The sequence below is a fragment of the Cherax quadricarinatus genome, chromosome 56 (genome assembly GCF_038502225.1).
Source record: "Cherax quadricarinatus isolate ZL_2023a chromosome 56, ASM3850222v1, whole genome shotgun sequence".
In the NCBI taxonomy this organism is placed as follows: domain Eukaryota; kingdom Metazoa; phylum Arthropoda; class Malacostraca; order Decapoda; family Parastacidae; genus Cherax; species Cherax quadricarinatus.
The window spans coordinates 5016089-5031221 of NC_091347.1; the positions used below are offsets into that span (position 1 = coordinate 5016089).

At 40.0% G+C, this 15133-nt stretch overlaps 1 protein-coding gene across 1 annotated transcript in view; it reads right to left on the minus strand.

Annotated features, from left to right (window-relative positions):
- The window catches only part of LOC128700668 (Histone acetyltransferase Tip60), a 92968-nt gene that overhangs the window by 65627 nt on the left and 12208 nt on the right, over positions 1-15133 (minus strand). Inside the window, exons 2-4 of the mRNA XM_070096979.1 lie at positions 12475-12627; positions 2179-2345; positions 1803-1886 (exon numbers count right to left, since the gene is read on the minus strand). Of these exons, the coding sequence (XP_069953080.1) occupies positions 1803-1886; positions 2179-2345; positions 12475-12627 (404 nt within the window). The remainder of the gene's footprint in view (positions 1-1802; positions 1887-2178; positions 2346-12474; positions 12628-15133) is intronic.

Consider the following 15133-nt stretch of genomic DNA (forward strand, 5'->3'; position numbering starts at 1 on the left):
TGTAAACATTTGATCTACACATCCCCTACCCACTCTGAAGCCTCCCTGCTCATCCACAATCCTACATTCTGTCTTACCTCTAATTCTTTCAATTATAACCCTACCGTATACTTTTCCTGGTATACTCAGTAAACTTATTCCTCTATAATTTTTACAATCTCTTTTGTCCCCTTTCCCTTTATATAAAGGGACTATACATGCTCTCCGCCAATCCCTAGGTACCTTCCCCTCTTTCATACATTTATTAAACAAAAGTACCAACCACTCCAACACTATATCCCCCCCTGCTTTTAACATTTCTGTCATGATCCCATCAGTTCCAGCTGCTTTACCCCCTTTCATTCTACGTAATGCCTCACATACCTCCACCACACTTACATTCTGCTCTTCTTCACTCCTAAAAGATGGTATACCTCCCTGGCCAGTGCATGAAATTACCGCCTCCCTTTCTTCCTCAACATTTAAAAGTTCCTCAAAATATTCTCTCCATCTACCTAATACCTCCCTCTCCCCATCTACTAACTCCCCTACTCTGTTTATAACTGACAAATCCATACTTTCCCTAGGCTTTCTTAACTTGTTTAACTCACTCCAAATTTTTTTCTTATTTTCATTAAAATTTCTTGACAGAGCCTCTCCCACTCTTTCATCTGCTCTCCTTTTGCACTCTCTCACCACTCTCTTCACCTTTCTTTTACTCTCCATATACTCTGCTCTTCTTATAACACTTCTGCTTTGTGAAAACCTCTCGTAAGCTACCTTTTTTCTCTTTTATCACACCCTTTACTTCATCATTCCACCAATCACTCCTCTTTCCTCCTGCCCCCACCCTCCTATAACCACAAACTTCTGCCCCACATTCTAATACTGCATTTTTAAAACTATTCCAACCCTCTTCAACCCCCCCACTACTCATCTTTGCACTAGCCCACCTTTCTGCCAATAGTCGCTTATATCTCACCCGAACTTCCTCCTCCCTTAGTTTATACACTTTCACCTCCCTCTTACTTGTTGTTGCCACCTTCCTCTTTTCCCATCTACCTCTTACTCTAACTGTAGCTACAACTAAATAATGATCCGATATATCAGTTGCCCCTCTAGAAACATGTACATCCTGGAGCCTACCCATCAACCTTTTATCCACCAATACATATGTTAAGTAAAAGAACACTAGTGCAATTAATGTGACATTTTACTGTGCCAACGTTTTGCTCTCCAGGAGCTTTATCAAGCCATTACAGCACTTAACATAAAAAATGTTGCTTAATTTTTTCATGTAAAATCAAATCTGATGTAATGTTGCTAAGGAGGACAATGGGGAAGAGAAGGGAAAATAAAAGAAAAGGGATGAGAGCAAATAGGAGAAAGAGGGCAGAGAGGGGAAGAATAAGGAAAACAAAGATGAGAGGGAAGGTGGGAGATCAAGAGTACACAAGAAACATTTACTAAATTAGTTGTTATAAGTGGAAACTGTTAAAAGAAACAAATTTAAGTGTACATGGGATACAACTGAAAACACGAACAAAAAGCTCAACTTATGATTAAGTATTAATTGGTTAAACATTGCATCTACAATCAATGTTAACTGCATAAGTTAACTGCATTACAATAATTCATTTTTTGCTGTAAAAATGAAATTTTCAACAACTGACTTATTTCTTTACCAAAGATATTAACTAAGCAACCAAGCATATAAAGGTAAAAAGTAACTACTTTAGATTTGGAAAAAGGATGTATATTAATAAGCTTGTTACACATACAATGAGGGAAAGGGTTTTCTACATAATTAATGAATTACTTACCTCAGTGTGATCCAACTTCCTCTTTCTGTTCTTCTGTTGTTTTTGCTGCAAGGCAGCTAACACTGATGGGCCTGTGATTGGGTCCTGAACCACGGCAGAGAATTGACCTCTTTAGTATCTCAACAGGGTATATACTGATCAGAGCAACAGACTAACTGATTTCAGTTTAACACAGGCATGCATTAATTTTGCTGCACACATAAAAAATATTGAAATTCCCATATGTAGGCTGTTTACACATAATTCAAGTTCTCCTACACTGTTACAGTAACAAATCCAAGACCATGGCAATTAAATACAGTATACAAAAAAAAGCAACATTATAACCAATAAATCCCACATGCATGCCAAGTATATACTGAATACTGATTCTCACTGGAGTCAATCCTGGAGAAGATGGACGTGAATTGGTGGTGCCAGTTAGTGTCTTTTTTGGTGTATTAAGACCAGTCGTAGCTGCAGATGCCAAATCTCGACGAGGATACTGAATCTTTCTTGTATCTAATCGATCTTCTTCAACCCACTCGTCCAGACGCTTATTATCTGATGTGAAATCACACCAGATGATTAATATACAGTACTGTAATATGTAAAAGCAAAATACTGCTGCCAAGCAAAATTTATACAATTTTTTTAAGATATGATTTTTAACCCCAAGTATCCAAATGAAATGAAGAACATTGAAATATCCAAAAAAACTGAAAAAAAAGCTATTATAAAATGATGACAAGAAAAAAGCAAAAGGACCAGACACGATAATACCATCAAATTTAAAAGAATATGCAGAACAAAGCTATCTACTATTTTCTTTTTTATCACACTGACCGTCTCCCGCTGAGGCAGGGTGACCCGAAAAAGAAACCCTTTCATCACTGTTCACTCCATCACTGACTTGCTAGACTGTGAATGCAGATTCTACAATCTTTTTAATTTAATTACAAGATAGTAAAATTGGCAGATAAATGGAAAATGACAAATGTTGTGCTGATATTTAAAGGTGACAGGAAAAAATGCATCTCAGTGGTAAACACTGTAAAAAATACTGGTAAAATCTTGGATAAAATTGATACAACATTTGAAGAGCAAAAACTTACCGACAATCAGTTTGCCAGTCAATCAGCAAATTCCTGTATATTAAATTAATTAAGCAACTACAGTGGAACCTCAAATTTCGAACTTAATCCATTCCAGGAGCTAGTTCTAAATTTGAAAAGTTTGAAAAGCAATGAAATATTTCCCAGAAGAAATAATGGAAATACAATTAATCCATTCCAGAAACCCAAAAATATTCACAAAAAAATACATTTTATAGATAGTATTACATTATAGCTTTACATACACACAACAAATATAGTGTACAATTATGTATTAATAAATTTAAATAAACATATAAAATAACATTTTTACTTACCTTTATTGAAGATTGGTGATGGCATCTGGAAGATAGGGAGGAGGAGAGAGGGAGTTGGGGTTAGTGTTTGGAAGGGGAATCCCCCTCCATAAAGACTTCAGGTATCTAAGCCCTCTCTGGGGCTACTTCCCTTCTCTGTCTTTTAATGCCACTAGGACCAGCTTGAGAGTCACTGGACCCCTGTCTCACAAAATAACTGTCTACAGTCCTCTGTTTCTGGTGCCTCTGTATTATTTCCTTCTTCACATCTATGGTGCTTCTCACTTTCTTTACCACAGGGGTACAACTAGCAAGTTTCTTTGGGCCCATGGTAGCTTATTTCACAGTCCCACAAGCACTAAACACAATGAATTAATCATAAAATGTTTGAATGAGAGCACAGGTTAGTGTTCATTCAAGCATCAATAAAGCCAGACTGAGCGGGCTGGCGGACAGGTCCAGTATCCAGCGGTTCGAAAATAGGGGCGAGTTCGATAATTGGGACAAAGTTGGTTAAAAAAAAAAACGGTTGATTTTTAAAAGTTCAATAAGCGAATGGTTCGAAATTTGAGGTTCCACTGTATAACAATCACAAATTATTCAAGAAATAAATGAATGGGGAGACTGGATTTATTTAAATTATGATTAAGTTTTCAACGGTTAACAATGAAGCAACTACTCTGAAAGCTACAAAACATATGAGAAATAAGAAGCAAGTTACTGACTGAGGTATTTTATTTGAAAGGAAAATGCAAACAGCGATGAAACACACACACACACAAAAAAAATGTCTTTAATGGCAAATGTCATCAGTGGGGTGCCACAAGGATCAGTGGTTGCAGTCATGATTCTAATTTTTATAAACAATTCAACAGAAGGAATAAAAAAGAGCTACAGCAGAATATTCCTGAAAACCAGCACTCCACATGAAATAGTGATATATGGACTGATAAGTTTGTGGAAGGTGTAGGTTGTTATACAAAATAGGTACTGTAATAATTATTTAATATAAACTTGGATTAATTCAGCAGTCCCTGATGGATAATACAATTAAATGTTGATAAAAAACATGTAGCAGGTAAACTCCAGGTTGGTAGACAGAAACCACCCAGGGAGGTACATGTACTACCATCCTGCCAAGTGAGTGTAAAACTGAAGCCTGTAATTGTTTTACACGATGGTAGGATTGCTGGTGTCTTTTTTTTTTTCTTGTCTCATACACATGCAAGATTTCAGGTACGTCTTGCTACTTCTACTTACACTTAGGTCACACTACACATACATGTACAAGCATATATATACACACACCCCTTTGGGTTTTTTTCTATTTTCTTTCTAGCTCTTGTTCTTGTTTATTTCCTCGTACCTCCATGGGGAAGTGGAACAGAATTCTTCCTCCATAAGCCATGCATGTTGTAAGAGGCGACTAAAATGCCGGGAGCAAGGGGCTAGTAACCCCTTCTCCTGTATATATTACTAATTGTAAAAGGAGAAACTTTTGTTTTTCCTTTTGGGCCACCTCGCCTCGGTGGGATACGGCCGGTGTGTTGAAAGAAAGAATATATATATACAGTGGACCCTCGACCAACGATATTAATCCATTCCAGAGAACTCATCGTTAGACAAAATTATTGTTAGTTGAATTAATTTTCCCCATAAGAAATAATGGAAATCAAATTAATCTGTTCAAGACACCCAAAAGTATGAAAAAAATATTTTTACCACATGAAATACAGTGGAACCACCCAGGGAAGTACTACCGTCCTGCCAGGTGACTGTGAAACAGAAACCTGTAACTGTTTTGCATGATGGTAGGATTGCTGGTTTCTTTTTCTGTCTCATAAACACGCTAGATAACAGGGATATCTTGCTACTCCTACTTACACTTTGGTCACACTTCACAGACACGCACATGCATATATACATACATACATCTAGGTTTTTCTCCCTTTTTCTAAATAGCTCTTGTTCTTCCTTATTTCTTCTATTGTCCATGGGGAAGTGGAAAAGAATCTTTCCTCCGTAAGCCATGCGTGTCGTATGAGGCAACTAAAATGCCGGGAGCAATGGGCTAGTAACCCCTTCTCCTGTAGACATTTACTAAAAAAGAGAAGAAGAAAAACTTTATAAAACTGGGATGCTTGAATGTGCGTGGATGTAGTGCGAATGACAAGAAACAGATGATTGCTGATGTTATGAATGAAAAGAAGTTGGATGTCCTGGCCCTAAGCAAAACAAAGCTGAAGGGGGTAGGGGAGTTTCGGTGGGGGGAAATAAATGGGATTAAATCTGGAGTATCTGAGAGAGTTAGAGCAAAGGAAGGGGTAGCAGTAATGTTGAAGGATCAGTTATGGAAGGAGAAAAGAAAATATGAATGTGTAAATTCAAGAATTATGTGGATTAAAGTAAAGGTTGGCTGCGAAAAGTGGGTCATAATAAGCGTGTATGCACCTGGAGAAGAGAGGAATGTAGAGGAGAGAGAGAGATTTTGGGAGATGTTAAGTGAATGTATAGGAGCCTTTGAACCAAGTGAGAGAGTAATTGTGGTAGGGGATCTGAATGCTAAAGTAGGAGAAACTTTTAGAGAGGGTGTGGTAGGTAAGTTTGGGGTGCCAGGTGTAAATGATAATGGGAGCCCTTTGATTGAACTTTGTATAGAAAAGGGTTTAGTTATAGGTAATACATATTTTAAGAAAAAGAGGATAAATAAGTATACAAGATATGATGTAGGGCGAAATGACAGTAGTTTGTTGGATTATGCATTGATAGATAAAAGACTGTTGAGTAGACTTCAGGATGTACATGTTTATAGAGGGGCCACAGATATATCAGATCACTTTCTAGTTGTAGCTACACTCAGAGTAAAAGGTAGATGGGATACAAGGAGAATAGAAGCATCAGGGAAGAGAGAGGTGAAGGTTTATAAACTAAAAGAGGAGGCAGTTAGGGTAAGATATAAACAGCTATTGGAGGATAGATGGGCTAATGAGAGCATAGGAAATGGGGTCGAAGAGGTATGGGGTAGGTTTAAAAATGTAGTGTTAGAGTGTTCAGCAGACGTTTGTGGTTACAGGAAACTGGGTGCGGGAGGGAAGAGGAGCGATTGGTGGAATGATGATGTAAAAGAGTTATTAAATGGAGAGTTAGAGGTATTGGGAAGATGGAGGGAATATTTTGAGGAATTGTTAAATGTTGGTGGAGGAAGGGAAGCTGTGATTTCGTGTATAGGGCAAGGAGGAATAACATCTTGTAGGAGTGAGGAAGAGCCAGTTGTGAGTGTGGGGGAAGTTCGTGAGGCAGTAGGTAAAATGAAAGGGGGTAAGGCAGCCGGGATTGATGGGATAAAGATAGAAATGTTAAAAGCAGCTGGGGATATAGTTTTGGAGTGGTTGGAGCAATTACAGTGGACCCCCGCATACCGATTTTAATCCGTGGAAGAGGGCTCATTGGTATGCGAAATAATCGGTATGCGAATGAATTTTCCCCATAAGAAATAATGGAAATCAAATTAATCCGTGCAAGACACCCAAAAGCATGAAAAAAAAAATTTTACCACGTGAAATATACATTTTCCTACACACAAAGAGAAGGATACATGCACAATAGTAGAGTAGTACATGCACAGTATATATTGTGCATGTACTAGTCTACTAAATGAAGAATAAATGACACTTACCTTTATTGAAGATGCAGCAATGACTGATGAGACACTGTGTCCTGGGAGTGCCTTTTCCTCCTGAGTACTGTAGGTCCTGTTTGGTATTTTCTTCCAGAACATGCCTTATCACACTGTGTATGTCACTACGATTCTTAAATCTCTCAAACCAACCTTTGCTGGCTTTAAATTCACCAATATGACCACTAGTTCCAGGCATTTTTCCGTTCACCTGGGTGTTAGTCGACTGGTGTGGGTTGCATCCTGGGAGACAAGATTAAGGACCCCAATGGAAATAAGTTAGACAGTCTTCGATGACACTGACTTTTTTGGGTTATCCTGGGTGGCAAATCCTCTGGGGTTAATTGTTTCTTGGTATATTCTCAATAAGCCACACCAACAACAGTGCTACAGCAGCAGCAGATGATGCTACAGCAGCAGCAGACGATGCTACAGCAGCAGCAGACGATGCTACAGCAGCAGCAGCAGCAGACGATACTACAGCAGCAGCAGCAGCTGACAGTGCTACAGCAGCAGCAGACGATGCTACAGCAGCAGCAGACGATGCTACAGCAGCAGCAGCAGCTGACAGTGCAGCAGCAGCTGACAGTGCAGCAGCAGCAGCTGTACCACCAATAGTAGCGATGGTTGATTGGGGTTTCTTATACAACCTGGCCAGCTCGGAGACACGCACTCCACTTTCATACTTATCAATGATCTTTTTCTTCATCTCTATAGTAATTCTCACCCTTATTGCTGTAGGGTTGGCACTAGAAGCTTTCTTGGGGCCCATGGTCACTTATTTTCCAGATAAAATCACCAAAAACACTAATAATACGAAATGTTACGATTGTATGCTTGGATGCTACCGCGGAGGCTGGCTGGTAAACAATGCCACCGGCGGAACATGTGAGGCTGGCTAAGGCGCACATTGGACGCGTCTCGGACGAACAGCGGTGAGCGGGTTTTTAAGTGGTATGCGAGGCAAAATTTTAGCGATAAAATGTATCGGTATGCGGATTAAACGTTATGTGATGCCAACCGTATGCGGGGGTCCACTGTATTTAATAAATGTATGGAAGAGGGTAAGGTACCTAGGGATTGGCAGAGAGCATGCATAGTTCCTTTGTATAAAGGCAAAGGGGACAAAAGAGAGTGCAAAAACTATAGGGGGATAAGTCTGTTGAGTATACCTGGTAAAGTGTATGGTAGAGTTATTATTGAAAGAATTAAGAGTAAGATGGAGAATAGGATAGCAGATGAACAAGGAGGCTTTAGGAAAGGTAGGGGGTGTGTGGACCAGGTGTTTACAGTGAAACATATAAGTGAACAGTATTTAGATAAGGCTAAAGAGGTCTTTGTGGCATTTATGGATTTGGAAAAGGCGTATGACAGGGTGGATAGGGGGGCAATGTGGCAGATGTTGCAGGTGTATGGTGTGGGAGGTAGGTTACTGAAAGCAGTGAAGAGTTTTTACTAGGATAGTGAGGCTCAAGTTAGAGTATGTAGGAAAGAGGGAAATTATTTCCCAGTAAAAGTAGGCCTTAGACAAGGATGTGTGATGTCACCGTGGTTGTTTAATACATTTATAGATGGGGTTGTAAGAGAAGTAAATGCGAGGGTCTTGGCAAGAGGTGTGGAGTTAAAAGATAAAGAATCACACATAAAGTGGGAGTTGTCACAGTTGCTCTTTGCTGAGGACACTGTGCTCTTGGGAGATTCTGAAGAGAAGTTACAGAGATTGGTGGATGAATTTGGTAGAGTGTGCAAAAGAAGAAAATTAAAAGTGAATACAGGAAAGAGTAAGGTTATGATAACAAAAAGATTAGGTGATGAAAGATTGGATATCAGATTGGAGGGAGAGAGTATGGAGGAGGTGAACATATTCAGATATTTGGGAGTGGACGTGTCAGCGGATGGGTCTATGAAAGATGAGGTGAATCATAGAATTGATGAGGGAAAAAGAGTGAGTGGTGCACTTAGGAGTCTGTGGAGACAAAGAACTTTGTCCTTGGAGGCAAAGAGGGGAATGTATGAGAGTATAGTTTTACCAACACTCTTATATGGGTGTGAAGCATGGGTGATGAATGTTGCAGCGAGGAGAAGGCTGGAGGCAGTGGAGATGTCATGTCTGAGGGCAATGTGTGGTGTGAATATAATGCAGAGAATTCGTAGTTTGGAAGTTAGGAGGAGGTGCGGGATTACCAAAACTGTTGTCCAGAGGGCTGAGGAAGGGTTGTTGAGGTGGTTAGGACATGTAGAGAGAATGGAGCGAAACAGAATGACTTCAAGAGTGTATCAGTCTGTAGTGGAAGGAAGGCGGGGTAGGGGTCGGCCTAGGAAAGGTTGGAGGGAGGGGGTAAAGGAGGTTTTGTGTGCGAGGGGCTTGGACTTCCAGCAGGCATGCGTGAGGGTGTTTGATAGGAGTGAATGGAGACAAATGTTTTTTAATACTTGACGTGCTGTTGGAGTGTGAGCAAAGTAACATTTATGAAGGGATTCAGGGAAACCGGCAGGCCGGACTTGAGTCCTGGAGATGGGAAGTACAGTGCCTGCACTCTGAAGGAGGGGTGTTAATGTTGCAGTTTAAAAACTGTAGTGTAAAGCACCCTTCTGGCAAGACAGTGATGGAGTGAATGATGGTGAAAGTGTTTCTTTTTCGGGCTACCCTGCCTTGGTGGGAATCGGCCAGTGTGATAATAAAAAAAAAAAAAAAATATATATATATAATGTATATATATATATATAATGTATATATGTATATATAAGAAGGGAATGTATGAAAGTATAGTAGTACCAACACTCTTATATGGGTTTGAAGCTTGGGTGGTAAATGCAGTAGCGAGGAGACGGTTGGAGGCAGTGGAGATGTCCTGTCTAAGGGCAATGTGTGGTGTAAATATTATGAAGAAAATTCGGAGTGTGGAAATTAGGAGAAGGTGTGGAGTTAATAAAAGTATTAGTCAGACAGCAGAAGAGGGATTGTTGAGGTGGTTTGGTCATTTAGAGAGAATGGATCAAAGTAGAATGACATGGAAAGCATATAAATCTATAGGGGAAGGAAGGCGGGGTAGGGGTCGTCCTCGAAAGGGTTGGAAAGAGGGGGTAAAGGAGGTTTTGTGGGCAAGGGGCTTGGACTTCCAGCAAGCGTGCGTGAGCGTGTTAGATAGGAGTGAATGGAGACGAATGGTACTTGGGACCTGACGATCTGTTGAAGTGTGAGCAGGGTAATATTTAGTGAAGGGATTCAGGGAAACCGGTTATTTTCATATAGTCGGACTTGAGTCCTGGAAATGGGAAGTACAATGCCTGCACTTTAAAGGAGGGGTTTGGGATATTGGCAGTTTGGAGGGATATGTTGTGTATCTTTATGTGTGTATGCTTCTAGACTGTTCTATTCTGAGCACCTCTGCAAAAACAGTGATAATGTCCGAGTGTGGTGAAAGTGTTGAATGATGATGAAAGTATTTTCTTTTTGGGGATTTTCTTTCTTTTTTGGGTCACCCTGCCTCGGTGGGAGACGGCCGATTTGTTGAATATATATATATATATATATATATATATATATATATATATATATATATATATATATATATATATATATATATGTATATGTATATATATGTAAATAAATATATATATATATAAATAAATATATATATATATATATATATATATATATAGTGGACCCCCGGTTAACGATTTTAATCCGTGCAAGAGGGGTAATTGTTATGCGAAATAATCGTTATGTGAATGAATTTTCCCCATAAGAAATAATGGAAATAAAATTAATCCATGCAAGACACCCAAAAGTATGAAAAAAAAATTTTTTTACCACATGAAATGTTAATTTTAATACACACAAACTGAAAAAGGCATGCACAATTACATGACACTTACTTTTATTGAAGATCTGGTGATGATTGATGGGATGGGAGGAGGGGAGAGAGAGTGTTAGTGTTTAGAAGGGGAATCCCCTTCCATTAGGACTTGAGGTAGCAAGTCCTTTTCTGGGGTTACTTCCCTTCTTCTTTTAATGCCACTAGGGCCAGCTTCAGAGTCACTGGACTTCTTTCGCACAAGATATCTGTCCATAGTGGCCTGTACCTCTCGTTCCTTTATGACTTGCCTAAAGTGTTTCACAACATTGTCAGTGTAATAATTACCAGCACGGCTTGCAATAGCTGTGTGAGGGTGATTTTCATCCATGAAAGTTTGCACTTCAAGCCACTTTGCACAGATTTCCTTTATCTTTGTAGTAGGCAAGTTCTTCAATTTCTCTCTCCCCTCCTCTGAACCAGTTTCCCCAGGTCTGGCCTCTTGCTCTTGAAGTTGATCTATCAGCTCATCAGTGGTTAGTTCTTCATTGTCCTCCTCCACCAACTCTTCCACATCCTCCCCACTAACCTCCAACCCCAAGGACTTTCCCAATGCCACAATGGATTCCTCAACTGGCACAGGATTCTCAGGGTTAGCCTCAAACCCTTCAAAATCCCTTTTGTCTACACATTCTGGCCACAGTTTCTTCCAAGCAGAGTTCAAGGTCTTCTTAGTCACTCCCTCCCAAGCCTTACCTATAAGGTTTACACAATTGAGGATATTAAAGTGCTCTCTCCAAAACTCTCTTAGAGTCAGTTGAGTTTCTGAGGTCACTACAAAGCACCTTTCAAACAGAGCTTTTGTGTACAGTTTTTTGAAGTTTGCAATAACCTGCTGGTCCATGGGCTGCAGGAGAGGAGTGGTATTAGGAGGCAAAAACTTCACCTTAATGAAGCTCATGTCCCCATAAAGTCGCTCTGCCACATCTGTAGGATGACCAGGGGCATTGTCTAACACCAGGAGGCACTTAAGGTCTAATTTCTTTTCAGTTAGGTAATCTTTCACATTGGGGGCAAATGCATGGTGTAACCAGTTATAGAAAAAGTCCCTAGTGACCCATGCCTTACTGTTTGCCCTCCACAGCACACACAAATTATCCTTGAGGACATTCTTTTGCCTGAACGCTCTGGGAGTTTCAGAGTGATACACTAATAAAGGCTTAACTTTGCAATCACCACTAGCATTGGCACACATCAACAAAGTAAGCCTGTCTTTCATAGGCTTATGTCCTGGGAGTGCCTTTTCCTCCTGAGTAATGTAGGTCCTGCTTGGCATTTTCTTCCAGAACAGGCCTGTTTCATCACAATTAAACACTTGTTCAGGTTTCAGTCCTTCACTGTCTATGTACTCCTTGAATTCCTGCACATATTTTTCAGCCGCTTTGTGGTCCGAACTGGCAGCCTCACCATGCCTTATCACACTATGGATGCCACTACGCTTCTTAAATCTCTCAAACCAACCTTTGCTGGCCTTAAATTCACTCACATCATCACTAGTTGCAGGCATTTTTTTAATTAAATCCTCATGCAACTTCCTAGCCTTTTCACATATGATCGCTTGAGAGACGCTATCTCCTGCTAGCTGTTTTTCATTTATCCACACCAATAAGAGTCTCTCAACATCTTCCATCACTTGCGATCTTTGTTTCGAAAACACAGTTAGAAGCACTTTGCAGAACAGCTTCCTTGATGCGTGCTGGTGCCCACAATAATAGCGGAAGTAGTTGATTGGGGTTCTTAGCCACCAACCAGCTAAATTACGATCACAGCACTCCACTTTCTCATACTTATCAATGATCTCTTTCTTCATTTCAGTAGAATTCTCACATATATTGGTGTCTGATTTGGCACTAGAAGCTTTCTTGGGGCCATGGTCATATTTCCAGAAACAGCACCAGCTTACTGTAATAATAGTATTCAGTGTATGCTTTGGATGTTACATGAGCTGGCTATTAAACAATATATGATGACACATGTGAGAGCTGGCTGAGGAAGCACATTGGGCGTCTCGGACCTTCGGTGGCGGAGTTTTTGTCGGTATCTTTGTGACAAAATTTCCGATTAAAGTAAAAGGGTATCTTGAAGATTAGTCGCTATGTATTCTGCTCGTTATATACTTTCAGTCCACTGTATATATATACAGTGGACCCCCTTATCATGAAGCTAATCCGATACCACGAAGGCTGGCGTTATGCGAGAATGTGTGTGCATGCTATGCGAATTAAATTTTTTCATAAAAATAATGGAAGCCAATTAATCAGTGCAAGACACCCAAAAGTATGAAAAAAATTTTTTTACCACAAAAAAATGTTAATTTTAGTACACACAAACTGAAAAAGGCATGCACAATTGCATGACACTTACTTTTTGTGAAGATCTGGTGATGATTGATGGGATGGGAGGAGGAGAGAAGTGTTAGTGTTTAGAAGGGAATCCCCTTCCATTAGGGACTTAGTATCTTTGATCCTTTTCTAGGAATTACTTCACTTCTTCTTTTAATGCCACTGGGATACAGCTTCCAGAGTCACTGGACTTCTTTACGCACAACATATCTGTCCATAGTGGCCTGCCTCGTTCCTTTATGATTTGTCTAAAGTGGTTCACAACAGTGTCATTGTAACAGTCACCAGCCACGGCTTTTAATGGCTGTGTGAGGTGATTTTCATCAAAAAGGTTTGCACTTCAAGCCATTTTGCACACATTTCCTGTAATCTTTAGTAGGCAATTCCTTCAATTTCTCTCTCCCTATTTGAACCAGTTTCCCAGGTCTGGCCTCTTGCTCTTGAAGTTGATCTATCTGGCCTCATCAGTGGTTAGTTCTTCGTGTCCTCCTCCATAACTCTTTTCCATCCTCCCCACTAACCTCCAACCCAAGGACTTCCCCAATTCCACAATTGATTCCTCAACGCTGGTATACTACTCACTCTCAGGTTAGCCTCAAGCCAACCCAAAATCCCTTTTGTCTACACATTCTGGCCACAATTTCACTTTTAAGCAAGTTCAAGGTTCTCTTAGTCACTCCCTCCCAAGCCTTACTACTTAAGGTTTACACAATTGAGATATTAAGTGATCCTTCCAAAAACTCTTAAGTCAATGGAGTGTCTGTGGTCACTTCAAAGCACTTTTGAAACAGAGCTTTTGTGTACAGTTTCTTGAAGTTGGAAATGACCTGCTGGTCCATGGGCTGCAGGAGGGAGTGGATTAGGAGGCAAAAACTTGACCTTAATGAAGCTAAAGGGTCCCCGAAATTTGCTCTGCCAAGTCTGTAGGATGACCAGGGCATTGTCAAACACCAGGAGGAAATTGGCTAATTTCTTTTCAATTAGGTAATTTTTCACATGGCAAATGCATGGTGTAACCAGTCATAGAAAAGTCCCTAGTGACCCATGCCACTGTTTGCCCTCCACAGCACACAAATTAGCTTGAGGAATTCTTTTTCCTGAACGCTCTGGGAGTTTGGTGATACACCAATAAAGGCTTCACTTTGCAATCACCACTAGCATTGGCACACACAGAAGTAGCTGTCTTTCATGGCTTAGTGTCCTGGAGGCCCCTTTCCCCCTGAGTAATGTAGGTCCTATTGGCAATTTCTTCCAAACAGGCCTGTTTTAGTCACAATAAACACTTGTTCATTCAATCCTTCAGCCTCTATGACTCCAATTCTCACATTTTTCACCTTTTTGGTCGAACTGCAGCCTCACCTGCCACACTGGGATGCCACTACGATTCTTTTAAAAATTTTTAAAAACCTTGCTGGCCTTAAATTCACTCACATCACCACTGTTTAGGCAATTCTTTAAAAACTCCTTGGCCTGCTGCCTTTTAAAATGATAGCTGAGAGATGCTATCTCCTGCTATCTGTTTTCATTTATCCACACCAATACAGTCTCTCAATTTCTAACTGTGATCTCTGTTTGACCAAGATTGACTTTTCAAAACAGTTTTCCTGATTCCGTTTTCCTGCTCACTATAGTAGAGATGGTTGATTGGGTTTACTTATACAACTGGCCAGTCCGACACAGACTCCACTTTTCATACTTGCAATTATCTCTTTCTTCATTTAATAGTCATTAGCACCTTTTCCGAAGGTTGGCACTAAGAAGCTTTCTTGGGGATGGTGACTTATTTTCAAAAACAAAGCACCAAAACAGTGTAATGGATAAAATGAATGTAAAATGTATCTTAGATCGACACTGGCTGCTTTACTTCTGGCACACACGGGCAGTTCAGGCCTGTGGGCACGCTTAATAATCGTACAAATGTTAAAGTTTTTATCGAATAGAGGAAAAATTTTCGTAAATGCATGAGTATGGGATTATCGAATGTATCGAATTTGATTTAAAAGGAAAGGGTTTTTATTTCCATCTTTCCCTTTTTTTTTTAATCAAGTTCTTACTCCCGGGATAAA